The sequence below is a fragment of the Chinchilla lanigera genome, unplaced genomic scaffold (genome assembly GCF_000276665.1).
Source record: "Chinchilla lanigera isolate Chin_1 unplaced genomic scaffold, ChiLan1.0 scaffold00053, whole genome shotgun sequence".
NCBI lineage: Eukaryota > Metazoa > Chordata > Mammalia > Rodentia > Chinchillidae > Chinchilla > Chinchilla lanigera.
The window spans coordinates 14,674,942-14,702,481 of NW_004955454.1; the positions used below are offsets into that span (position 1 = coordinate 14,674,942).

General features: G+C 40.0%; 1 protein-coding gene across 1 annotated transcript in view; it reads left to right on the forward strand.

The window, feature by feature from the left end:
* The window catches only part of Xkr4 (XK, Kell blood group complex subunit-related family, member 4), a 392,869-nt gene that overhangs the window by 363,476 nt on the left and 1,853 nt on the right, over positions 1-27,540 (forward strand). Inside the window, exons 4-5 of the mRNA XM_005396125.2 lie at positions 11,800-15,243; positions 21,382-22,182. Of these exons, the coding sequence (XP_005396182.1) occupies positions 11,800-12,746 (947 nt within the window). The 3' untranslated portion in view covers positions 12,747-15,243; positions 21,382-22,182. The remainder of the gene's footprint in view (positions 1-11,799; positions 15,244-21,381; positions 22,183-27,540) is intronic.

Consider the following 27,540-nt stretch of genomic DNA (forward strand, 5'->3'; position numbering starts at 1 on the left):
TGTAAATAAACTATTTTTATTTTTACAGTGACCTTAAAATGGTAGTGGTAGGGATGTGAGCTACTTCCGTGATTTGTCCACATCTATGAGTGTCTCCAATGCAAGGTCTGTTCCTGTCTGTGAAAACTTATACCTGGAATGTTTGTGAGTTAGGGATCTACTGTACATCAAGCTGGGTACATTTTCGTTCTTAGATACTTGTGATACGTAATAATTGCATTTATTTGGGGGAATTGATATATATATTATATATATATATATATATCAATCAAATTTTATATATGCAGCGATGCCTGGGTTCACGAACTTAACTCATCCACAATTCTGGAGATGTCCACGTTCACGTTCTGCAGGGGAGACGGCCCAGGTCACGTTCAGCACCAAGTGCAGAGCTCCCGAATGGAAGCAAAATTTTGCTGAATGCTTCTAGTTTGTCCAGTGAATTATCTGCACACGGAAGCATTCATGAACCGGGGTATTGCCATATACACATATATATGTATATTGGTTATATATAATTATATATAAAATCTAGATGCATACATATAATTTGACCAATATATGTATATACATATAGATACCTTTAGCTCCCCTCTCTAAATATCCCCCTCTCCACTTCCCAGTATCCTCTCCCCTTTTTCCAAACAGTCTTTGTCCATTATTTCTTACCATCCTTGTTTATTTTACTCTTTAATTAATTTATATTTTTGGTTTCTCATAAAGAGAATCCATGTGATTTAACTTTCTGTGTCTGGCTGATTTCATTTAACATTATGATGTCAAGATCCACCCATTTTCCTGCAAATGGCATGATTATATTATTCTTTATGACTAAATAATATTCATAGATAGATAAATGGATAGATAGATAGATGTTGCATATGCTCGATCCATTTGTCTGTTGGATATCTAGATTATTTCCAGAGCTTAGCTGCTGTGAAATGCACTGCTACAAAATTGGGTGTGACTGTAGCTTTATAGTCTTATGTCTTTAACTCTTTCAGCAATATGCCCAGAGGAAGTATAGCTAATTCCCATCAAAATGGTTACCATCATCAAGAAGGCAAAAAAACAAGGCCTGGCAAGATATGGAGAAAGAACACCTCTACATTATTAGTGAAAATGTAAACTAGTACAATCACTGTGGAAATCAGTACAGAGATTCCTCAAAATCTGGGTATTATACCAAGAGAACAGACTTAGGGCTGAGATGTAGCTCAGTGTCAGAGAACTTGCCTAGTATGTGCAAGGACTTGCATTAATCGGCCGTCCCACAAAAAAAAACAGAAAAGAGATTTATCTGATTCATGGGGCTGGAAATTCAGAAGCATCTGCTTGGCTCTGACGAGGCAGATGGCATCACAATGTCAGGGGCATGTGTGAGAGAGGTGAGTGACACACGAGGAAGAGGGATTCAGGGGGTGCCAGCTCACTTATAAAAGTGACCCAGTGGCATGAGCCCTGACCCACCCTCCTGAGGGCACTCATCCTTCCCTGAGAATGGAGTCCCATGTCCTAACCTCACCACAAGGCTCGCCCTGCTGAAGGTTCTACCACCGCAACCTCAGCACACAGGCGGCCGAGCTTCGAACACATGAGCCTTTGGGGGCTGATCGTCAGCTTTTGTCTCTGTGGCCAAAGCCTGGGAAGAGCAGCTTCAAGGAGGAAAGGTTGATTTTGGTTCTTGGTTCCAGAGGTTCCAATTCATGTCGGCTGGCTCCACAGGAGAAATACCCTGGCAGAAGAGCACAGACGAAGAAAGCTGCTCTCCTGCTCTCCTGTGGGCCCCCAGGGGCCCGCCCACTCCGACCAGGCCCTCCCCTCACAGCGCGTTCAGTTCACGACTCATCCCTGGATTAACTCAGGGACCAGGCCGGTGCCCTCCTGCTGCACGCAGCCCCCTCGCCATGTCCCCTCTGGCAGAGCCGCGCCGGAGACAAAGCCCTCGGTGCACAGATCTTCCGGGGACACTTCATACGTAAACGATAACAGGGGTCCAGCTGTGGCCACGCCGTATCACAGGCCATTAACTTTTAAATAAATGATACTCTTTCCTTATTTTAAGCTTTATTTGAGCTTTCAGAACAGTTTTGGGATCAGCTATTGGGAACATCAAACCTTATTTCAATACTACGACTATTTCTTTATAAACGACTCAACTCCAAATTATGTTCAATGCAAGCAGAAAATGCGGAGAATGAACAGCAGAGTGGGAGCAAAGAAGGACAGGAAAGGCTGAGAGGTAAAGAGAAGAGAATACAGGGAAAGGAGGAAAAATATGAGGAGAGACTTTCTCAAGGGGAACAAAAGCCGCATAAGAAGCAAAAGAAAAGAGCGCAGAAATTTAAAACGTTGGTGTTCGCTTGGCCTGCATAATATCGATTTCTATCAGCTTCCTTTGAAATGTTAATTAGCCGACCAGCTAGCATTAGATCCATACCCTTTATTCTGAAAAATCTTTATTCAAAGCAAACAAGCACCATAGACATCTTCTGAGGAACTATGTTCTGGCTTACTAAGCAGTGTCTTCAATAATTCAAAGGCACAAATTAGAGGGCTAGAAGTAGCCTCCTGCTAGTTTAGAGGTTATAACATTTGAAAGGGTGTTGTATCACTTACCAACCTGCATCTACAGAGAGGGAATATATATATACACACACACACATACACACACACACCCCTAGGTACGTACGGAATAAACTGTCATACCAACTTTGTGGTCTTTGGACTGTTGTTCCCAAAGTTAGACTGACTGTCTGGGCTGTAGCAAGAAAGCAAGGACACCTGGATTAGATGGTCTCATTCGGGTGGCACAGGGGAAGAACCAGGATGGCACGCGTTATGGACCAGTGGATCTGGTGGTTTGCGACGCGGTAGTTCAATAAAGCTGCACATAAACCCTGTTCTTAGGACTGTGGCAGCCTACTGAGAGATTCATGTTCCCTCTCGCTCTGAGAAAGCATCACAACAACAACAGGAAGCCATGAATCTCTCCGCAGCAAGCAGAAGTTGTCCCCTACAGCTTGCTTCCCGATGCGGCCTTGAGGAAACAGGTGGCTCCTCCTCCGTTCTGGCGGGGCAAAGGGCTGCTGTCAGGGTGGGCATGGGCTGGTGGTGCAGGTGGAGGATCAAGGCCTGGGGCTGAGTGGGCCGCCCACTCACTGGGAAGGGAAGGGGACCCGGTGCTCGAGCCAGCCCAACACCAATAGCTCAGGAGCTGGCGGAGAAAATGAGGACTTGAGAAAACAAAGAAGAGGAGGGAAAACAGGTGTGAAGCTAAAGTGAAGCAGACGGGATGAAGTCAAGGGGGTGATGTTTCCTGGGTGAACGGCAGCTCGCTACGGGCTTGTGAGGCCCCAGGAAAGGAGCTCATGGGGAGGAAGTGGAGATGTACAGAGAGGCAAGAACTGATCAGGTCCTTTCTGGAGGAAACAGGAAGGTGAGCTTTGAAATAGATTAAGGACGATTTTCCTCTGAGACAAGTAGAAGGCAGGAAGGAGGGAAGATAAATTATTTACGCTCTTAAAAGTGAGAATCCATTTCTCTTCTATAAAATGAGATCATTGCACTTGGTAATCTCACAGGTCTAATCATCTATTTAATATTTTAAGAAATAATAAAACCTTTTGAATCCCCTCTAGTTGTATTTGTATTTTGAGCTTAAAAGTTTTCATAAGTGATACGCTATTAATTATTTTGAAAGAAAACCCAAAACAATGTATTATTTATGTCCTGGGAATGCTGAAAGAATTTTTACGTTTTCGTATTTTAATATTGCTTAATGTCATATACATAATCTCTGCCTGAGATGCAGAACTTGTATTTAACCATGAGGAAAGAAAACACAAACCAAACGCGAAGAGCACTGTTTTCCATTTTTGAGGCATTCTACTCTCAAAGAATGTTCATGTCGTAAAAGACAAAGGACGTCTGTGGAAATATTCCAGATTAAAGAAAACTAAATTGGTATAGCAACTAAAACTAATTTCTTAGTCCAGACTTAATTCTGTACCAGAGTGAAAAAAAAAAAAAAAAAAAAAAACGTGAAAAGCTCAATTGATGAAACTACAATATTGAAGGTGGATTAGAATAACATGTGAAAGATATACAGGTGCTCGGTACGCTAATTTTAGTTGTACAATTTTTCTGTAAGTGTGAAGTTATTTTTAAACAACAACTTAAAATGTACCTTGTTATCTAAAGGAGTTCTCAGAGCTCTGTGTTCTGCGCCATCAGACATCAGACGTTCCCGAGAACCATGCCCAGGAGTGAGGCAGTGCCCTGCTGAGGGAGTCCATGTTGGCCTGGAAACAACCAAGCTGATATTATTTAGACAGAGGACAAAAGACCTCAGTGTTTTTTGGCAGGTGTGAGTTTGTAATTGATTTTGGAATTATAATTGATGAAACAGGAGTATTAGAGGTGGATTAGGGAGAGGAAGGGGAAGTTCTAGATTCTAAAGTAGCCCTGATATTTCTGTTCAGAGGTGAATTTGCCTTCCAAAAGTTAATTGCTAAACACAATTTAAAAAAAAATCATAATCAAATGAAGGAAAGAAATTCTGATTAGTGTAAAACCGAACATTTATAAAAAGGGCAGGCAGGAAGGATATGAGATTCCTTTTCGTTGAATGTTATTTTAGCTGTAAGATGCGTCTGTAGAAAGCACACCTGACAGCAGGGGCTTTGCTTGCTTTTCTAATGCCAGGATATAATCGTAAATTCCAGAATGTCAACCAGGGACTGAATTTCTTTTCTAGGACATGCAAACATAAGGGCTAAAAATTACAGGAGAATTTGGATGATGCTAATTTCCCTATTCTTTTACATCTTATAACATTTCATGTCATCTTGTGCTGCTGTGTACTTAAAATCTGTTACTACAAATTAAGATTACTTCCTCTAAAAAGCTCAGAACTACAAGTGTTTCAGATTTCGGATTTTGTTTGCAATTTTGGAATATTTCCATGGGTATAATTAGGTAGCTTGGAGGCAGGACTCCAGTCAAACATAAAATTCATTTATGCTCCATACACACCTTTCCACACAGACCAAAGGTAATTTTTTACAATGTTGTTAGCACATCTGCAACCCCTCACAAATTTCCCACTTGTGGTATCATGTGGGCACAAAACAAGTTTTGAATTCTGGAGTATTTCAGATTTCGAATTTTCAGATTGCAAATTGCTCAACCCGAGCTTTTTTCCACGTCTTTGGAAAACAGCCTCAGATCTTGGGTGCAAACTGGCAGGAACAGACTTCCCTCCTCTGTTGGGCCTCTTGGTTTGCCAGTGTCCGACCAACAATGCAGTCATCTCCCTGCAGATGGCGCTATGCCCGAGGGCTGGGAGAAGGAGGAGGCGCGGAGGGGGCTGGGCGGAAGGGTTCCAGCATATTGGCAGAGGAAGGCCTGCTTGGAAGTTTTTTTTTTTTTTTTCAGCTACATATATTCTTTCTTTTTTAATTTTATTTTTTATTTTTAAAGATAAAGAACAAAAACACATTAACAAACAGACATAAACAACACCCAAAAATAGAAGGAATACAGAGTTTCAGACAAGGTGATAGGAAATTAACAGTGGATATTGCATTATATATTGTTATCTTCAAATTGGTTACTCAGCTAAACAAATATAAGCATTTAAGATTCTTCAAATAATTAAGCATTAACTGTTCCTTTCAATAAAGCAATAGAAGCGGTAGTACGACTCTCTCAGTTACCCTGTGTGTGTACATAGATATATATATATATTTTCCCCTTCTTTCTTTTTCTCTTTTCCCTCATCCCAGTTGTTCCCTTCTTTTGAACAGTTTCTTTCCCTTTCACAATATCTAGTATACCTTTCAGATTTTATTTACTCTTTCAGGTTCCTACACTAGTGAGACAATACAGTATTTACATATGTAGGTCTGATTTATTTCACTTATGAGTATGGACTCTAGTTGCATCCATTTACCTATGCAAGCCTCAAGTTTATCTTTTTTATAGCTGAGTAATATTTTATTGTGTAAAAATACCACATCTTTATTATCCATTCCTCAGGTGATGGGCATTTGGGTTGCTTCTATGATTTAGCTATTATAAATTGAGCAGCTATAAACATGGGTGCACATATATCACTGTGGTATGATGTTTGTAGTTCTTCTGGAAAAATACCCAGCAGAGGGATAGCTGGGTTGAATGGGACCTCTAATCTGAGTTTCCTGAGGAATCTCCAGACTTATCTCCACAGTGGTGGCACCAGTCTACACTCCCGGCAACAATAGAGAAGAGTTCCTTCTCCTCACAGCCTCACCAGCATTTGTTATTGGTTGATTACCTGATGATAGCCATTCTCTCTGGGGTGAGATGGAATCTCATCATTGTTTTAATTTGCATTCCTCAAATGACTAATGATGTTGAACATTTTCTCATGTATTTATTTGCCATTTATATTTCTTCATCTGGGAAGTGTGTATTCATCTCAGATGCCTATTTTTGAATTGGGTCTTTAAATTTGAGGGGAGGGCTGATTTCTTTTTTAGTTCTTTATATGTTCTAGATAGAAGTCCTTTGTCTGAGGGACAGTCAGCTAAAATTTTTTCCCAATTTGTGGGTTTTCTTTTTACTCTGTTGGTGAGTTCTCTAGATTTTCAATAAGATGAGATCCCAGTTGTTGATTCTTTGAAGTATTTCTCAGGCCGTTTGGTTTTTGTTCGTGAGCTCTTTGCCTATCCCAATATCATCAAGATTTTTACCTACTTTCTTTTCCAGTAGATTTAGTGTTTTTGTTTTATTATTTAAATCTTTGATCCACTTTGATTTGAGTTTGGTGCATGGTGATCGACATGGGTCTAGATTCAGTCTTTGATATGTGGTGAGCCAGTTTTCTCCAGCACCATTTATTAAAGAGGCTCCCTTTCTTCCAATGAACTTGTTTGGCCCCTTTGTCAAAAATAAGTTGGCTGAGTGTGTTTGTGGTTATGACTTCACCTTTCAGTCTGTTCCACTGATTCTCAGGTCTGTTTTTTTGCCAATACCTTGATGATTTTATCACAATGGCCTTGTAGTACAATTTCAAGTCAGGGATTGTGATGCCACCTAACTTGTCTTTGTTGCCCAGGATTGCTTTTGCTATTCTGGGTCTCTCCTGGTTCCAGATGAATTTTAGAAATGTTTTCTATAGATCTGTGAGGTATGCTGATGGTATCTTAATTGCGATTGCTCTGAATTTGTACAACACTTTTGGGAGTATGGCCGTTTTCACAATGTTGGTTCTTCCAATCCATGAGCAAGGAATATCTTTCCATTTTCTGAAATCCTCTTCAATCTGCCTTCTCAGAGTACAGTAATTTCCACTATAAAGATCTTTCACTTCTTTTGGTAGATTGATTCCTAAGTATTTCAGTTTCTTGGATGCTATTGTGAAAGTTATTTCTCTCTCAGTGTGTTTGTTGCTTGTGTATAAGAATGCTATTGGTTTTTGAGTATTGACTTTGTAACCAGCTATGCTACTGAATTTGCTGATTAATTCTAGGAGTCTTTTGATGGAGCTTTGGGGGTCTTCTATGTAGAGTATCATGTTATCTACAAAAAAAGTAATTTCACTTCTTCCTTTCCTATCCTTATTTCTTTTATATCTCTCTCTTGTCTAATTGCTCAGGTTAATGTTTCCAGAACTATGTTGAATAAGAGTGGTGACAGTGTGCATCCTTGACTTATTCCTGATTTTAAAGTGAAAGCTTTCAGTTTTTGTCCATTTAGTATGATGTTGACTATTGGTTTGTCATAGATAGCTTTGATCAGATTGAGATAAAGACCATCTCTACCTATTTTCTGTAGGGTTTTTATCATGAATGAATGCTGGACTTTGTCAAGACCTTTTTCTGCATCTATTGAGATGATCATGTAGTTTTTGTCTTTGGCTCTATTGATATGGTGTATTACATTAATTGATTTGTGTATATTGAGCCATCCCTGCATCACTGGGATGGACTCCACTTGGTCATGGTGTATTGTCTTGATGATTAGCTGCATTCTGTTTGCTAATATTTTATTGAGTATCTTTACATCCATATTCATTACAGAGATTGGCCTTTAATTCTTTTTCTTGGTTGGGTCTTTCTCTGCTTTTAGTATCAGTATAATACCTGCCTCTGGAAATGAGTTAGGGAGAATTGCTTCTTTTTCAGTATCATTGAAGAGTTTGACAAGAATTGGCATTAAATCTCCTCTGAATTTCTTGTATAATTCACCTATAGCTCTGTTAATAACTTTTATACAGATTTTAGCACTTCCTTGGTATTTTTCTTTTGCTACCTTTTCCTGATTTTTCACTTGTTTCCAATTTCAGAAGCTTGAAATGTATATAATCTCTTTTCATCCACAACTCAGTTACAAACTGACCTCCATCTGATGCAGTAATTACTGGTTTCCCAATTCAGTATTTGAAACATATCATCTGCTTTCAAACCAGTGTTTTGGAAATTTTCTCCATATATTATCAGTTTTAACATTATGAGTTTGCTCGTTTTTTTAAGGAAATAAAATTGTACCATTTTCCCAATTTTGTCAGATTTAATATTTAGAATGTCTTTACTTGTCCTGTCCATGGTAACAAAGTGTTTTTATATAACACAAATTTGGCTTAACTACATGCATTTTTAAAATATTATATGGCGAAAATAAAACAGTATTTATTTGCCCAATACACTGCATATTTGGCATGCACTGTGATAGTTTAAAAATGACATAAACTGAAAATTTTAGATTGAGCCTACAAATCTACAGTGGTACCTCAGTTCACGAATAGTTTTGTTTGCAAACAATTTGGTTCTCAAACAAAAACTTTGGCAAAATTTTGTTTTTGTTTTCAAACTCTGCAGCAGGTGACAAACAAGACTGCAGCCATCTTTTCCAGAATCATGGAATGAACTAAGTTCATAAACCAAGGTACCATGGTATTTTGCATTTAGGTTTATTACCCTATATGTAATAGTTTTAGACCTCATCCTTCTTAACTAGTTTTATCCAACAGATCTTTCATACAGTTAGCTCCCTGCTATTTTTAACTTTTCTGTTGGCTGCAGTAAATCATTCAGCAAAATTTGCAGAGAAGATTCCTAGTCAATACAGTTTGTTAATCCCTTAGTATCTGAGAATGTCTTCCGGTTGCCTTCATACACAAATACTGGCTGGGCAAGGTATAATACCTGGTTCAAAATTATTTTCCCTTAAAACTCTATGGATATTGTTCCGTCGTCTTCTGAAATTTAGAACTGCAAGAGAAAAATCTGAGGTCAGCCTGACTTTTGCCCCTTTCGTGGTAACCTGGCTTCTCTGTCTGGATACTTGCAAATTCTTTTCTTTATCCTTGACATTTTATGTCTGGGTGTTGCTTTCTTCTCAAAATATTTTAAAAGTACCCCATGAGCCTTCTCCATTTGCTGGCCTACTTCATTCTTCAACTCTGGAAATTTTTCTTCGGTTCTTCCTAAATTATTATTTTGGCTTCATTTACTTTGTCCTCTGTTTCAGGTACTTCTATAATGAGTAGATTAAATCTCCTGGGCAGGGCACCTACATCTCTTTTTCTCCTCTTTTATTAATTCCTTTGGCCTTTTCCTCTGAATTCTGCAGGAATGTCTTCTGTTGGCACTTACTTCCACAGCTCTGTTCTGTGACTGAGCCTGGCAACAGTTCTCACTCTGTGAAGGCCGCAAGCTCTTCCCTGTGATCGCACACTACCTGCTCTACAGTTAATCCCACATGGATAATGAATTCTTTTATAAGACATTCAATAATTTCTAGATGATCGCTGTAGACTGGTATAGCAGTATCAAGAAGAGACATTTCGTCAGTTGCTTAGCTCTGTTCTTTTCCTCTGAATTCCTTTGACCTTTCAACAGCTTTTCTCAGTGGGATTCAAAACCGTGGTCTTCCAAAGCACCAAAGTTGAAGAAGCCATGCTTAAAAGCTTAAAGAGCATCCTCTATTCTAGAGGCTGCTAGTCCCAAGTGGTACAGACAAGGACAAGGCATTTGCTGCTTGTATGCCATACCAAGGTTGTGAGATTAAAATGCCACCATGTTTTACTGATCCCAAATTGATCATAAATATATAGTCTGCATGGTCACTACTCTGTTACCTTTTACTTCCATCCCCTTGCTTTCTTTCTGTATAGTTTAATACTACCTCTTCACTCTCTTTTCACTCCTGAATTTGCTTCTTAATTGATGTTGTTTTCCATCATAACAAAATTCAATTATTATAAACTGCTGCATGTACTGGCCTCTGACTAACCCAGAAATGTCACCAATCTCTAGCTATCCGTGACATATAGCAAGGAATGCTTTTGTGCTAGTCAGAAAAACCTCTGAAGAGCTCAGGGCCCGTGTCTGGGCATTCTGCTACTTACATTGGTAGCAAGTAGGAGAAGTGTCTCTTGGAATTTATTTTTTCATTCAAAAATTATTTTTTGGAGTTCACCTTAATCAAGAGGAATGCTTAAGAAATAATTACTGAGTTGAATTTTTGTATCAGTTTATGTGGCTCTTTTCCACAGGAATCATTGTTTTAAATTTATTTTTGAAGGATGGTAAACAATAGCTTTTCTCCATAATTAAAAAAAATATATTGATTTTATCCTAAGCTCTTTGCAGTCAACTCATCTTGTGTTATCCCCAAAGAGGATGAAAGAGCACAATGCAGCTGCCTTACGAGTAATGATAGATTTGATGAAGAAAAGGCCAGCTGAACTTTAAAGTACACGAGACCTTGTTTAGTGCTGGTTTGTCTTGGCACAGCTGCTTACATGAACTAGCTGTGGCGGAGACTGATATGATAGGCTAGTGGCAAAGCAGAGGTCGCCGCAGAGCTCTCTCCCAAGAGGCCGGTGTGCTTTAGATGAGCCCTATATGTGTATCTGGGCCATAGACATGCTCTTTGACTATAAAGCAATAAAAGTGTTTTCTAAAGATTAAAAACCTACTTTAGCTGAAATACTGATTAAATGAGGCTGATAAAGTGAGAAAAGAGAAGTACCTGAAAAATGATTTCAATACAACCTCTGATTAGTGGAAAGCTAAGAGATGAACGACCGCAAGTGGACACTGGTGCTTTGAAGGAAGCAGCAGACACAGACAAGCCGCAGAGAGCGGGCTGGGTTACGTTAGGACAAACTGCCAACCAAGGACCAACACGAAACATTGCCAAAGTTATCCTATCGACTTTCCTTACTTTAAAGAAGGACAAATCTCTGTTTTGCGGATGAACTATGTTTATTCTTTCTGGAAAGCAGAAAGGCAAGCCAGCTGGCCCTTCCAGCTTCCTGCGATACTGTGACCCTTTCCACCATAAAATCTCCAAGTTAATAGGGGGCCTTGGAGCGGGCCAGCTTCAGACATGAGGTCTCCAGTGTCAGAGATTGTCCAAGGTCATGCAGGTACTAAGTAGTCAAGTTGAAACAGCAACCCAGTTTTTTCAACTTCTAGTCTGTGGTTATTTAAAAACGAAAAACAAAACAAAACCTACCTCTTGGATCCATTTTGTGCACAGAAAGCTAAATCCTACTGCCTCTGTCAGTGTCAGACCCACAATAATTTTGAGTAGCATTCCCATTAGATTCACCCCTTCTGCATGTGATTTGCTCTGCATAAACCAGTGACTGGAACCCCATCTAAATGGGGGGTCAAATTAAAACATAGAGATGAAGAACCTTAATTTTAAAGCCGTGCTATCCCAGCAGTGTCACCGAATTTGCCTTCCAGCGGTGTCACCAAATCTGGCTTTTGACCAAGTGTCTTCCATTTCCCTCCACAGGTTTCACAGCGGCAGCCTCCCTCGTCTCCCTGGCATGGGCCCTGGCCTCCTACCAGAAGGCCCTGCGGGACTCGAGAGACGATAAGAAGCCCATCAGCTACATGGCCGTCATCATCCAGTTCTGCTGGCACTTCTTCACCATCGCCGCCCGAGTCATCACCTTCGCGCTCTTCGCCTCCGTTTTCCAGCTGTACTTTGGTATCTTCATCGTTCTCCACTGGTGCATCATGACCTTCTGGATCGTCCACTGTGAGACGGAGTTCTGTATCACCAAGTGGGAAGAGATTGTGTTCGACATGGTGGTGGGGATCATCTACATCTTCAGCTGGTTCAACGTCAAGGAGGGCAGGACACGCTGCAGGCTGTTCATTTACTACTTTGTGATCCTTCTGGAAAACACAGCGCTGAGTGCGCTCTGGTACCTGTACAAGGCTCCCCAGATAGCAGATGCATTTGCCATCCCGGCGCTCTGCGTGGTGTTCAGCAGCTTTCTCACTGGCGTGGTTTTCATGCTGATGTATTACGCCTTTTTTCACCCCAATGGGCCCAGATTTGGGCAGTCCCCGAGTTGTGCTTGTGAGGACCCCGCCGCTGCCTTCTCTCTGCCTCCAGAAGTGGCCACAAGCACCCTCCGCTCCATCTCCAACAACCGCAGCGTCGGCAGCGAGCGGGATCAGAAGTTCGCGGAGCGCGATGGGTGTGTGCCTGTCTTCCAGGTGCGGCCCACCGCCCCGTCCACCCCATCGTCTCGCCCACCGCGGATTGAAGAGTCGGTCATTAAAATTGACCTGTTCAGGAATAGGTACCCAGCCTGGGAGAGACACGTGTTGGACCGAAGCCTACGAAAGGCCATTTTAGCCTTTGAATGTTCCCCATCTCCTCCACGGCTGCAGTACAAAGACGATGCCCTTATTCAGGAGCGGCTGGAATATGAAACCACTTTATAAAATGAAAGGACTGCCAGAGCCGCTTTGTTCAGAGGAAGGGGTGACGGAGGGGCTGTGGCCATGACGACATTTCATCCTAAGTAGGGCAACGAGCGTGATGTTCTCAGTCTGACCATCCTCATCATTGTGCATTGATCTTCCATCAGCTGACTGCCTATTGCCGGGCTCCTTTCAAACTAGCAGCGCTGAGAGCCTCTTTCTCCACCTGAAGGAGCCAACACCAGTTTCCTAAGACTGTTGCTACCAACTCCTCCTGAAGCCTGGGAGCGCATCCGAGGGTACTATTATTATGGAAAATGTCTCCAGTCAATAGGGTGTTTTGATGGAGTTTATTGATTTTTGCATAAAGATATATTCATACATTCACTAACACACACACACACACACACACACACACACTAGTCCTCTGTTAAAATAGCTTAGGCATTTTTTTTAACTCAAAGCTCTGATTTCCACAGGAATATAAGAATAAAGAGAGAGAAAATGTATCCCTCAAGACTCCAGGAAAAAACTAATACTCCTTAGAAAAGAAATCATAAACCATTGTCTCATTTGGAAGCCAATACCATGTGTGAAAAAGCTCACCCAGTGGACAGCAAACTCAAGTGTGTTTACACGTGTATGAGCATTGATGGAATGGTTCATTTTCTACACATTTCCGGATTTGTTTCTTATTTTCAATTCTCAGTTGAGAACATCTTTTATGACAGAAATCCTATGCAGCACATGTATAGCTTTCAACAAGACCAAGGAGCTCGATAACTTCGTGACATAAATGAAATGATAATCATGATTCAGTATTCAATTGCAAATTTTAATACACACACAAAGAGAGAGTTGGGGGAGGCAAAATGAGAATCCAATTCCCAGGTAGGTGCAGCTCACCCTGGAATGTAAGGGGAAGAAACAGGTCGGTCGCAAGTGGCTGCTCTGATGCGAGTGAGTGGCTCACCCAGTGTGCACATGGGCAAGTGTGATTCCAGAAGACGCCATGCCACATCCTTCTAGTGCCAAACTCCATCCAACCACAGGACTGACATGGGAGCCCCAACAACTGAGAGTATGTGGTACGAGCCTCCCAAAAGCAGACAAGAGGATGAACAGTCAAGTTCTCCACGGTGTACAGACTTACCCATCCCCAAGCCAAGGTCAAAGTGATGTGTCTTTTAGAGGCTTTGGGGTCCTTTAGTAAGTATGAGCATAAAATACAGTGAATACGCTACGAGGAGGCCCTCTGAACTGCTTGAGGGCTTATCACTATATCCAGCTAAGATTTATATTTGAATCATCTGTAAAGTCGTACTCTTACAAGCTTCTGGTTTTAAATACCTCTGTCCAGCAAGTAACATTCCCTGCTTTCTGTTCTCAGTGTCCTTGGTCATGGTGCTTTTTGTTGCATTAAAAGTGCCGGTCAAACTTTGATAGTATTTTTTTATAGTTGGTGCAGAGTGGAATAACTCATGGATTATTTCAATATTTTTGTAATAAAATATATAGGGTATGCATATAGGCATTATCACTTTTTTTATAGACCTGGAATTACTTAAAATACTTTAAGCATCGTAATTACTTGGGATGTCAGAAACTGGTCCACTAATCCATCATCCTGCCTCAGCAGACTGAGAACACTTGTCTCTTGCAAGACCACTCTACTTTGCAAGTTGGTGCCCCCAGGAACCTGGCCAGGGGTGCTATCAGAATATCAAGTGAAGAGAGAAGCAGCCTAAATAGAAAGGGCTTGTCAAGACTGGCCAATGTTTCCCAGGAAATCAAAGATGTAAATGATTACTTTCATCCGTCCATTCTAACAAACCTGACCACAGTGGAAGATGTCTTAAATTTCCTTCCCAGGTTTTATACTAACCCAACTGATACATTAAAGATTAGTGAAGTCACTTTAAAGGAATGAGAGGGTCAGTTTAACCTAATCATTCATTTATCTGGACTGTCCAAGTCACTATAAATAATCAAGTTCTAGAACCATCACCTGTAATGAGTGTGTCATCCAGAGACTGCCACCCCCAGGATGACATCCACAGAAAATGACAGTGGGCTCAACCTAGGACTTCTTTTGGTACAAAGCCCCAAAGCAATTTTTAAAAGATAAATAATTTTTATTGGTAGACATATTTCCTAGTACACAATGGTTTCACCCTCCAAGCAAGATTTCCACTAAGAAAAACCAATCACCTGGTGGGGATGTGGAACGATTCCCTAGTCACTAGTAAAGCTCCAAGAGGACATTCTTCTTATCAGCACGTTGTGCAACATCCCACCCTCATTGTGGAAGAAAAAAATGGTCATTTTTGACAAAGTCTTCACTCCTGTGCAGAACCATGAGTTACTAGCTTCGTTAGTTCCAAGATAACTTTTAACTGATCTTTGGAAATTGAATTCTCAGTTGAACTAAGCCTTTGAAACCATGAGTAAATAACAGATCACAGTATAATAATGTCAAGCGACACGAACGCAGCAGGCCCCTTCACTCTTCAATCATGTAAGTTCTCAGTCATTTCTCAGCTTGATCCTTCATATAACCCTTTAAGAGTTGAGCGAGTACCATGTATAAGTGATGACGTATTGTCCTTTGTCTTAGAGGTGAGGCTGACTCGAAGGAAGATGTAAAATTTTGAATATTCCATTGACTTCCTAAACACTGTCGATAGTCTATGTCTAACAGTAGTCTCTATCTGACATTTGAAGATTATGATGTTTTAGTTAGTAATGAGTTCTTGATAAGGACATTATATATCTACCATGTGATAAGCTATAACTTTTCAAAAGATTGTAAGAACAAAAACGTCAATCATAATTTAATCTTGTTTCCATGATTCAAAAAGCACAACACTGCCAACTCTTGCGGTCATGGGAAGATCTATTAGTTTTTAGAAATACAGGGGATAGTTTAAAGTATTAAGATTTCATCAATATACAAAAAAACAAAGTTTGATTTTTGTATTTATTTTTAATCCTTCCTAAAATTTCATTTTGACATTAAATCCTCTATAGAAAGCAACCACAGTCCAAAAGATGTGAGCCACTATTAACACACAAATGAAAAAGCAGGATTCTTTATTCTGGTCTCAGACTTTTGGGCCTGAGTCCACTTCGATTCTATCAAGAAGGTGTCTGGCCTTAACGTTCACTTTTTGCATAGGCATACAACATTTTCTAAAGGGAAAAATACTGTAATTTTTTAACTTTCAAACTACCATTTCTAAATGACTCTATTTAAAGAATACATGTAATATATATCTTAGCCATACTAAGACCTCAATATTTGTGTGGAAGAAAACAATCAAAACTTGATCCCAAAATGACTATATCCTTTAAATCTTCTTTGCACATTTTCTTAAGTATTTATCATCTAGTGAGTAATATTGACTTTACAGACACTAAGTTACTATCCACTTATGGTGAATACCATTATTCCAACAAAGAAATTAATTCTCTTACCAACAGGTCAAGATTACCTAACTCAAGAGCTAGCAAAAGATAAAATATAAAGATAATCTGAAGATGAACATGAAATAAAGAATTTATAGTTAGTTCCTAAATGCCCAATTTATTTTACTGTATAAATAAAGAAGTAACAGTGCCAACCAATTAAAAATGAACAGGAATAATTGAAATCTCAGTGACTGTTTAAAAAGTCATAGGTGGGTGTGGTACTAAAGTAACAGATGCAAGCTGAAAGTACATATTACTCTTCATTAAATACAAAGCTGTCTGTTACTGACACATGAACTTTGAGATAAGAAGGCTCTTCCTACTCCTTTTCCAAAATGAACCATGTGTGTAGCCCATGCTTATAACATATCAACACCCTTGTGAACTTCAGTTGGAAATACCTACGTATGATTCAGTGTCTCTTAGCTTGAATGAACTTGGTCACTCATTAAAGGCCTCATCTTTTAAGCAGTTTTGCATCATTTCAAAGTTTCTCTCTCTGAGCAAATTGAATTGAGCAAGGAAAACTGATGTTCTTACCAGACTTGTGTAAAGTTACACATTCACTTTTAGATGTACCAAATGCCACCGAGCGGAAACAAGCTCTGACACAATGTTTAGACAAGAATCCAGGAGACTTTTCTCCTAAGGAACCATTCTCTTGACTAAAACATGCCCCTCCTCAACACGTCTCTGTCATCCGCCATTGCTGTTTCCACATGAAGGCTAGGTGATGTGCCTGCACTTTTAGGATTCTAATGAGAATTCTTTGAAGCCTTTCTTAAAATAGCTCAACTGTCTTTCAGAATCTAGCTCAGAGGATGGCTGCAGCACAGGGTGACAGCACAGCAGGCCTGAGCTGGTCATTTGTATAATTTCAGTGACGGATGCAGATCGACTCACATCCCTTTATCTCAGCAATCCGATGTCACTTTTGAAAACAATCAAAATCATCACCTCTGCCAGCTTGCAGCTCATAAGCCTCCTCCCACCTGGTGTTTCAAGATGGCTAAGAATGGGTTGTTTCCCTCTGGCCCCCATTTCTGAGTCTTTCACCCTGACCCGAGTCAGGTTGTGAAATGATCTCAACATTTGGGGAGTAGCTCCTCTCTCACTTGGGCACCTGTGGGCTCTCTGTGCATACACGTCCTCTCTGATTGCCGCCCTGAAGCGGGTGCGTGGAGGGAGTCTCAGTAGGTGCCCATGGTGGACAGCCTCCATGGGACTCGTGCTAGAGCAACGCTGCAGGACGTGGGTGGAACTGTATAAAAACATAACGAGCCATTTAATTCTGTTAATTGTAGCAATCGGGCTCGCTCGCAAGCTGGCTGCTCCCGAAACGGAAAGCCAAAGGGAAGAAGTGGTGAACAGCAATGTGTCTATGGCAATAGGAGGTTCAGGGAATCTCCCTTGAGTAGGTGCAGTGGCGTACAGTTCACTATCCACCTGAAACTCCTTCTTTAGATTCCACAAGGGAAAAGCTATTAGACTTTTGTTGTATTGTAGACAGGGATTTAGCCCAGAAAGGCAAAACTCAGCACCCTGGTGCCCTATGTTCTACTAAATTACAGACAGCTTAATGTCCCTGACATGTGTCATCATTTTGCTGAAATGTTTTCATATTATATTCACATAGCCTAAGTCAGAAATAAGTTGACTAACTTGAATGTATGCTTTGGTTATTTTGTTTTCACTTAGTTTGTTGAGCTCCTTTGCCCACACTGACCGCACAGTGTGCACTCGTCATGTGCCTGGTGCTGTGCTGAAGATGTTTGTGTCTGTGCTCTCACGCATTGTGCACAGCTCTCTGTGGGCTAAGTATCATTTCCTGGTGGTGCCACTTCAGCTCAGAGTTGTTAAGCAGCTTGTCAAAGGCTCCACACATAAGGAAAAGTGGAGCTGAAAGTTGAACACAACTTTTAACACCAGAAAGACCCCCCCAGAAGACCAATGAATAATCCACCAAAATCTACTCCTGATGTGACCAAAGTTTTCCAGGAAAACTTCATTTTAAAGTCAAAGATTTCTTTCAAAATAAAAAGTTAAAAGTAAAAACAAGTCAACCATTAAAAGTAGAAATCTATCACCTGCAGCCGTAATTCGTAGGAGACAGATCAATGAGGTGCCTCCGTTCCGGGCAACAGCCCCTCCACAGCCTTCCTCTGCATTAAATAAGGGGATAAATATAAATTAACTTTGCTTCTTTTGTATTCTGTACACATATGACACTGTCATCTAGTTAGGTAGACTGTAAAATAAATTTCGCCAATTACTTGACATGCTGATGAGAGAGAGAAGCAAGAAAGGAAGGCTGGAAGGAAGGAAGGAAGGAAGGAAGGAAGGAAGGAAGGAAGGAAGGAAGGAAGGAAGGAACAGGGACAAGGCCATAGATCTAACAAGTCTTTGCAGTGACGTTATTTTCATATTATAAGGTAATTCTATTTGATTGCTACCATTTTCCCTAAATTTTGTTTACTACCTAGCAATTGAAAAATTTAACATTTAGGTGGATTATTAAACCACTAGTTCAAACCATCACTTAAATCTGGGAGCCTTATCTTAGACCAGTGAATTAATTAGATGTGAAGAATAAAGAATTAATCAAATATTTGTTGGAATGAATGATAAAATAATTGATATGTTCTTTCCCTTTTCTCTTTAAATGTAGTATATATAAAGACTGACAAACTGGCAGTGTAACCCACTTGATTATGTCATTGCATATTAAGCTGTGTGTGTTGTTTGAACTGATGCTAAAAAAGGTAGCCAATAATAAACCAAAAACTTTCTCAGTCCTGGTGTTTATTTTCTTAAAAAATCTTTAATGGTCATCTCAATGTGATATACTAAAATACATTCAATCACCTATCTCTCTACTTTGATTTAAGCAGATCTTTAGAGCTTATGTTAAATTAGAAGTCACCAATTTTGTACAGGATATAGCATCTAAATGAAATCCAAATGTTGTTTCATCACCCTCATGAAACCCAAAGAGAAAAGGTAACGTCTGTAATCAGTAGTTCACATTACACCTTTATTGATTTCCCCTGCCATTCACTCTACAAGGGTGACAGCTATGACTAGGACTTCCTGGCTATACACAGTCAAGTGTAGAAGGACCTCTGCATTTCAGCAGCTCCCAGATTAGTGATTAGAGGGTTTTGGTGACTACAGATCACAGTTTGCTCAGTCAGTGTTTTCTGATTTCACCTCTATCTCTTTTCTCTTCTAGCACGCTACTAGTTCTCTTTCCAGTATCTATATTGATTTTATATTAAAACGACAAACATAAGCTTTCCCAATACTCTCCTGTAAGGCTCACAATAAACAATTACCCTCAGTGATAAGCACGAGACAATGAAGTAAATCCAAAGATAAATCAACATTAGACAACTACCCTTAAACAGAAGAATGTATGGCTTCTTCTTAGGGTCTCCAGCAGCATTCCTGAGTCAAAGTAACAGAGCAAAAAAAAAAGTTGAAATATCGTTTGGGTACATAGTATTTGATTTAAAACTATGACCGCTAAAAAAAAGTGAAGATACTCTTGAAACCTTTTTTTAAGGAAAGACTTGCAATTACACAGCCTCCTAAAGTCTAAAGTTTTCTGCCGGGTTACTTTCAGAAAAGCAGAATTTACCGGCACATATTCGTTGTTTCGGGGTAACAAACTCCCCAAAGAATCTCAGCTACTGTCACTTGTGAGCTGGTTCTAAAGTGAGGCCTCCCAAGGTCAGAAGGGCAGCATTCTGCTGCCTTCCAGGTCAGGAGGCCGCCAGCCACAGGGCCGGCGGTCACTCACATTGGCGTGGAGGCCATCCAAGTGCCCCCATCATGGGCCCCAGAGTGGCTGTCTTCCCTGCTGACATAAGGAATGTATCATTAAAGATCCCTGTTAGCTTGTGTAGATAATTTTCCGTAAATGAAATAATTCTGGCTACATGATGTATAAGCGCATGTGTCCTCTGTGGAGTGAAAAGAGATGAGAAAGTGTATTAATTTTGACACACATTGAATAACTGGAAGATTCATAGGGAGTCGCATCAAGCATTACTAAAATGGTAATGTAACAATGCTGCTACCCCCCGGCCACGGTTCATTCCTAGGTTCAAGACACCATGACTACTTTTGTCATCATAGTTGTCACTGTTTGAACCACTGCACCACACAAGGGGAAGCTTGTGGCTACCGATAAGATATTTGCAGAGCAATGAGCATATCTAACATCAAATCAACATCAAATCAACTAATCAAAATAATAAGTAAATATTACCAGCACAATGCCAACACAAAATATTCTCTCGTGCTATTATTGAAGCCTGTCACCTACTGCTGTTATTAGAATTTCAGAAAGTGTAAGGTTTTATGTTTTTTATTACACTTTCATCTACCAAATAATCAGGTTGGCCCTTTGCTTTCTCTACTGCTTAATTTGCATTAAAATGGAATTAATCAAACTCTTACTTCAGGTGTTGCAAGCATGAAAAATGGAGATGTGTTTAAGCTAGTTTAATTTCACTGTTACAATGGCAATCTGACAGGCACTTGTGTCCAGTCAACATTTCTAATTATTTCAAATTAATCTGTTTGTCAGTAAATGCTAAAATATCCCTAAGTATGTTGAAAATATATTTCAAATTTCTATCACTGTAAGAAACTCTTATTTTGGTTACAAACCAGTAGAACACGCCTTAATACACACCAGTACTTCAATCCACTGTGACTCTGGAAAATAAGCACTTGTATTTGAGTGTGTTGAGCTCTGCTACATGCACACAGCAATTAAACTCTGACCTGTGGTTTTCTACAGAGCCCCCTGTGATTTCTTATTCTATTTGAATTGGGAGAAATAGCACACCATCCTGTAGCCAAAGGAGGCCGTCAGCTGGTAAAAGAGTTGTAATTTTATAGCCTGCTTTCAAAAACCTAAACTGTTCAGCTTCCCTTATTAACCTCTCTACTATACTGGGCATAACAAGGAAGCGGATTTCCAAGTATGGTTCTGAAAGCCAGGACTGAAGTATTTTCCTCGGTCTGACTCAGAGGCATAGTACTCTGTGAGCAGAAATCTTTCCTGCTTTCAGAAAGGGGAAGTGTGGCGGTGGGCCAGTCACGCGCAGAAATAGTCTTGACTGTCACAGAGCTGTGTCTTGCTGATGCTATCGATTCCTCTCTTTTCTTACAGAAACATCTTGGAACTTGTCAAGTTTTACTGGAGGTGATTTGCGCTTAATTAATTCAACAGACACTTTTAAACTTGCAAATTCTTGACTTGTAATGTTGTAATCAAGCTACTGCAAGGGAACGTTAATCAGTTAGTGGAAAGGAGCACTTGGGCCAGCATCCTGCCATGAGGGGCCCAGGCCTGAAAAGAGAGACCTCCATGGAGGAGAGCTGAGGAAACATGTGCTACCTGGCTCCTCAGCACTGATGCTATGAATATTCATCCACTTTGTTTCTGCCAGCAAGCACTGCTTTGAAAAAAAAAAAAGTCAATGGATTCCTGGGGGCTTGTGTAGCTCAGAGTGGGTATGAGTTATGGAGACTTATTTCAAATGGATTCAAATCCACATGTTGAAAGGGAAAACTAGTCACTGTCATCTGTTTAATAATTGATCTTTCTGAATCCAGTTGCTGCTTTTACTTCATTCCATGAGACCACCATTGCCAGCATTGTAATAGCCAATTTGTGAAGCGTGAGTTGTCATTCAGTCTCGGAGGTCAAATCTGAACGGCTCCAGCTATGGAATTATAATAATAATCAGATGCCTTCCTTCCTAGGTGGTGACATGTCCAGTTCCAAACTCATATCCCCTTCCATCTGGAATCTACTGTCCTGTTGCTTCTCAGATCTGACGAAAGCTTGGTGATGAGCTTGAAGATAGCCAGTTTAATATGCAAATGTGTGTATTTCCACTTAGAAGCAAACAGCTGGTCTTGTAATTGAAAATCATGGTTCTTCTCCACTTCTCTTTTTAAAAGAAAGGTAAAAGTAAAATTGCCACAAGTTATCAGATTGCAGTTCCAAAGTATGCAAAAGAGTCAGCCATCTGTGTATTCTTACAAAGCTTTCTGTCTTATCTTTGGTATCAGTTTTAGGAGTTAGCCCTAGATGAATGAAGGCAAGTCATCAGGTGTATTCAAAGAGCAGTCTTGAAAAGAAGAGAAAGGAGCGGGGATCATTTTTCCTTGTACTCAAAGATGCTTCTCTTTCCTTAGCAATTGTTCTCATGTTCCAAAAGCCACTGAGTAATATTCCCAGTTATCAGAGCTGGTATCAGGACAAAGTCAGTTTTCTGAACTGACTCTTGGCATAAGCACTAACGCTGAATGGCAAAAATGGGGCCTGTGGCCATATGACTTGCTTTCAATTGCCAGGCAATGGAAATTAGCAATTTGAAGGAAATATTTATTTCTTGCACTCCAGAGCCAGCATAATTTGCAAAGATACTCTATAACGTACGATGAGCTGGTTGACTGTGGGGACATAGGCACAATAAACAGGGCACATCAATAAGACTCGGGGGTAAGAGCGACCGTGGAAGTGTGGTGTACCGGGAGGTAGAGTTTCTATTAATGCAGAGGTCTGTGTATGGTAATCAGAGAGAGAAAACCTGTAGTTTCTCTTCAGGAATTGCTGCCTTTTCACAAAGCAGAAATTAGCACAGTACTGCCATTCCGTAATGACAGCAAGAGATATGTCCCCTAGTGAAAGGGCAGGCCTGACTACAGTGGCAAGAGGGAGGGGATGTTGGTGGCTTGTGTCGGAGGTTAATTCTCTCCTTAAAGAAACCCTCCTTTCTGATGGTTCTCCTCTGTCACTGAGCCCTACACTGCTCTGCACACAAGAACTTCTGATGGATAATAACGATATTTCAGGCATTGTAAGTCACTCCTGCTTATCTGACATGAACCATTTAATTATCCCTCTTTTAACAGCAATGAGATTCAGGTTACCTTGGCCTCACTCATTGTCCCATTGTACATATATATCGTGGTATCACTGGAGCCTCTCTGTCCAAACTCACTCACCAATTTTACCAGCACTAGTCTCTTAAACATAGTCTGGATCTTGATCCTACCAATCCCCTACTCTGTGTATCCATTCTCAAATTGGAAAAATAATTGTTGCGAGAGTAATTTTTAGAATAATAGAGGTAGGGAAAAAGGGGAGTTAAAACAGTTTTTCAATGTAGACATAGTCATTGGACCATTGATAGCCCTGAAACTGATTTTTCCTCACAACTAAGTTTCTTTTCACTTAAGAGCTTTTAACATTTGAATTTTCCAGATGATTATCGAACCATCTTTGCTAACCCAAGGTAGACACTATGAAGTTATTAAAAATAAAGACTGTCCACATGAATGTAAATATCCCAATGAAAAATGAAGTAGATCACTCAAGTGGTAAATTTCATCCTCATGATATCAAGTATTTGGATACTCTGTGGAAAACACCAGATGTCTGAAGCATACGATTTTCTGTCTGGTTGTCTGATGTTGTCTAGATGTGCAAACTGCTCAGGTGTTGCGGGTAATGGAACTGAACTTCCCCGTGCAGTAACCAACTACTGGTGATTTTCTGCTGCTAAAAATCTCTTTGTTGTGCAAAGAGAAATAACTAATGCAGAGCAAATTCTATCTGATTTTCATTTACTTTCAGCAAATGCACGAATGGGAAAAGTTTGGGAGGCTCTGTCCTGAATCTAGACAGGCAGTGCTGTTCTCCTTCAGAGAAGGAATTCCAGAAGCTCTTTTCAGGCAAAGACACTTCTTGTTCAGCCTTTACTCTTTTATAATTTTATCATTGCTCTTCTGCTGTTCATAAATCTTAATCCTTCACAAAGTGTATGGGACAAAATGGTTCAAGGGAAATACAAGTTTCTTAACCTTACGTTCTTTAAGTAGAAGTTTCAATTTTAAGTATTCTATTTGGTAAGCTAAAAATAATTTAAACTGCTTGAGTCAGTTATTTCAGAGTAAATTTTATGATGTCAAGTAAAAGCTGTTTTTCCAAAATCAAGCAAAACACATAACTTTTGGGGTTTGATTTGTTGATGTCATTGCAGTTGCCACATACTGGGTTATCAGAACCTTGGGATATTTAAATTTTCCTTGTAATCACTATTATAATTCTTAGGAAAAAAATAAAAAAAATTGACATCAAAGGGAAAACCATTGCCCAGAAGGAAAATCTGAGATGCTCATACCAACTCTTGTACTAGTCATAATATGTTGATATTTCTACCTTGTAACATTAGGAAGTTGCTCCTTTTTCTTCTTTGGTTCTGGGTTGGGGAGCATGTCTGTTTCCTCAAATCCTGTGCTTATTTCTTTTGTTCAGAGAACTTATGCATCAGAAGTTGCTATGAGGCCTTACTTACATGAAGGTACACAGAGTACTGAAAGGTACTCATCTATGCAAAGGTGTGGAGAGGATTTCTGAAGATAACCCAAATGTTTCGAAGCTTCTTGGGTAGTGTTTTGATGGTATCAACTGTATATCCAGTACCAAGTCAGAAGGGCAGGAAAAGAAATGCTTGTTTGGGCCCCTCCTTCCCTCAGCTGCACAAGTTCTCCCGATGTCAAAGAGTACTCTGCCTGGGGAGCAAAGGCCGCAGCCAAGAGGTGTCATCACCCTGAGCTGACTGTTCTGCACTCCCGCTTTGGAGCGCAGACCATCGCCGATACTCCGATACCCGAGAAGTCCCCCAGAGCCAGCATATTTGTGGACCAACTTAATTCGGTCGTGCTTTTCTTTTTCCTTGTGAGTTCTACCTCACTATGTCCTTTGCTAATCTTTTCACCTTCATGTTCTGTTCTTGGCAGGATATTTAATTTCACAGCCAATCAATTGGCAACCACAAAAATTAGTCATTTTTGGCCTGGCGTGTGGCGCACAAGTAATCCCAGCACTCCGGAGGCTGAGGCAGGAGGATTGTTGTGAGTTCGAGGCCAGCCTGTGCTACAAAGTGAGCTCCAGGCCACAGCAAGACCCTGTCTCAAAAAGACAAAAAAAAAAAATTAGTCATTTTTTAAATTATCTTTATATGATCATTGATTGATATAGAATTTATGTTGTAGTAGAAAATCAAAAACCCCTATGTTGAATATGACTTTTAAATGTATTTAAACTTATTCTACAAAACAATGTCATTTTATACTATAGAATATATTCTTTTTGGATGCTGGGACATGAGGCACTGTGGCCCAGTGCTGGGAACTGAAGAACTCGGAATCCACACACACCTGAGTCCTTATCTCTGGTCCTCAGCCTCCGAAACTCCAGTCAGCCTCATGCTTCGCATAGGGGAAAGAGGGAGAATACTTATTCACCTACCTCATGGGGTGCTGTGGAGATTAATGAGAGCTGGTGAAATGCTGTGAGCTGAGAAAGCACTGTTATTCTTCCTCACCAGCAGGAACACAAAGGAGAAATCTGAGCAGCACGGGGGGTAGGCTAGGAAGAGGGGGCGCGAGAGTTGTCTGAGAAGTATAACAGCAATAACTAACTAAGCCAAGAACACAGTTATTCTGCATCTCTTAATATAGGTAAAATATTTCCTTCAAAACTCTGTATAAAGTTTTTTAAAATCACCAGCTTTTTACTAAGAAATTAGCTCCTTTGATAGGGACACTGGAATTCTTATAGATAGACCAGTTTCCTCTTACCAAACTGGACTTTATTAAATGTTTATTTAAATGCATCCAGAAAACCTGGGTTCTGCTGATGTCTGAACAGTTTGCATGCATGGTCTCACGTTTCCAGAGCTTCTGCATGATACTCAGCTCAGAACGAACAACGGCAAGTTGCTCTGGGAATCCATTGTGGGTAGGGGGGAATCTTTAACAGATTTGATTGAAATTAGACTTTGAGTCATTTACATTGAGTTTTCTTTTTATTTCTGATATGATGATCGCTCCCTTTAACACCCAATAGATGAATGTAAAGCCTTGTTTCTGTTTGTAAATATTGAGTTGATTCATTCTCACTTTAAAAACGTATCTTACATATTTCAGAGAAGTGATTACACAAGGGTTCCAACAATAGATGGTTATTCATGTGCTTAGATGTGCATGGAGATGAATTCTACTGGAGGACAGAGGAGGTGGTTGAAAACCGTCTCAGAGAACATCTTGTGCAATCTCCCCAAAGTAACATGTTTCCTCTTACTTAAATGATTAAACCCAACCAGAGTGAAAGCTGACTGCCACGATTTGGGATTATAAATTCTTGTAAGGTTTGAGTCACAGAGGCACTACCGTGAAGTGTGAACGCAGTTATGACAAGATACTAACAATGCAGATGATGCTTTTATGATGTGGCTTTGTGAAGCAAAGTTGTTGTACGTAACTATTATACTATACCCTTATTTAATAACTATGTCCCTTGGCAAAAAAATTACACACTTAAAAACATGAAATAAGCTTCAGAAAACTTACCTTGAGGGATGGGTTTAAAATCCTGTCATGCTTGGAGCTGACATAAAGTTCACATTCAATCTAATCTTTTCCAGTTTCTAAAACCTTATTCTAAAATCAAAGCCTTAAAATTTGACTGACCATTTATAATGCCTGGTATTAAGATTTCTGAAGCATGATTTTAACTTGGGAAATTATCCAATGCATTAAGAAATATCTGCACTGCCACAAGATTAAAATGAGTATTATTTTTGATAAACTACTAACATGAATATAGTAAACAAGTCAAAATTAATTTGATATTCCTGGTTGCCCCACTCCCCAGTTCCTACCCATAGCATCAATATTTTTCAAACTAAAAGATGCATCAGAGTCTTTTTTGCTATGAAAGCAAAAGCAATCTTTTTTTTTGTTTTTTATACAAAAAATAAAGTTAAATATTTGAATTTGATTCAGGAGTTTGGAGTAGAAAGTGGCAGCTTTAAGGTGGCTTTGTCAGGATGAGAGGAGGGCAGAGAGAGAAACTGCCAAGAGAAGATTTTATCACAAAGGTACAAAACAGAAGCAAAACATGTCAGAGCCAGACAACTCTTTCAAATGACAGAGAGTAAATTCTTTATCAAACAGATGAAACTCGAGTGGTGACCACGTGTTACTTAGATACACACTATACCTAATTACTGAGAGGAGGCTGGCTTTAGTCTCCTAGGCTTTCCTCACCATATGCAATGCTCCAGCCCCCTCCCTGAGAATAGGGTACTTCTAGAAAAACTGTTTTTTAGCAGAGATATATGTAAGGATACTGTTGTGGACAAGATGTTTGGCTGACATCATACCTATGATAACCTGTAAAGGTACTTGTCAACTTTCATGGCTACTTTTGGTTAAAAATCTCTTCCTAAGCAAATGATTTAAAACACAT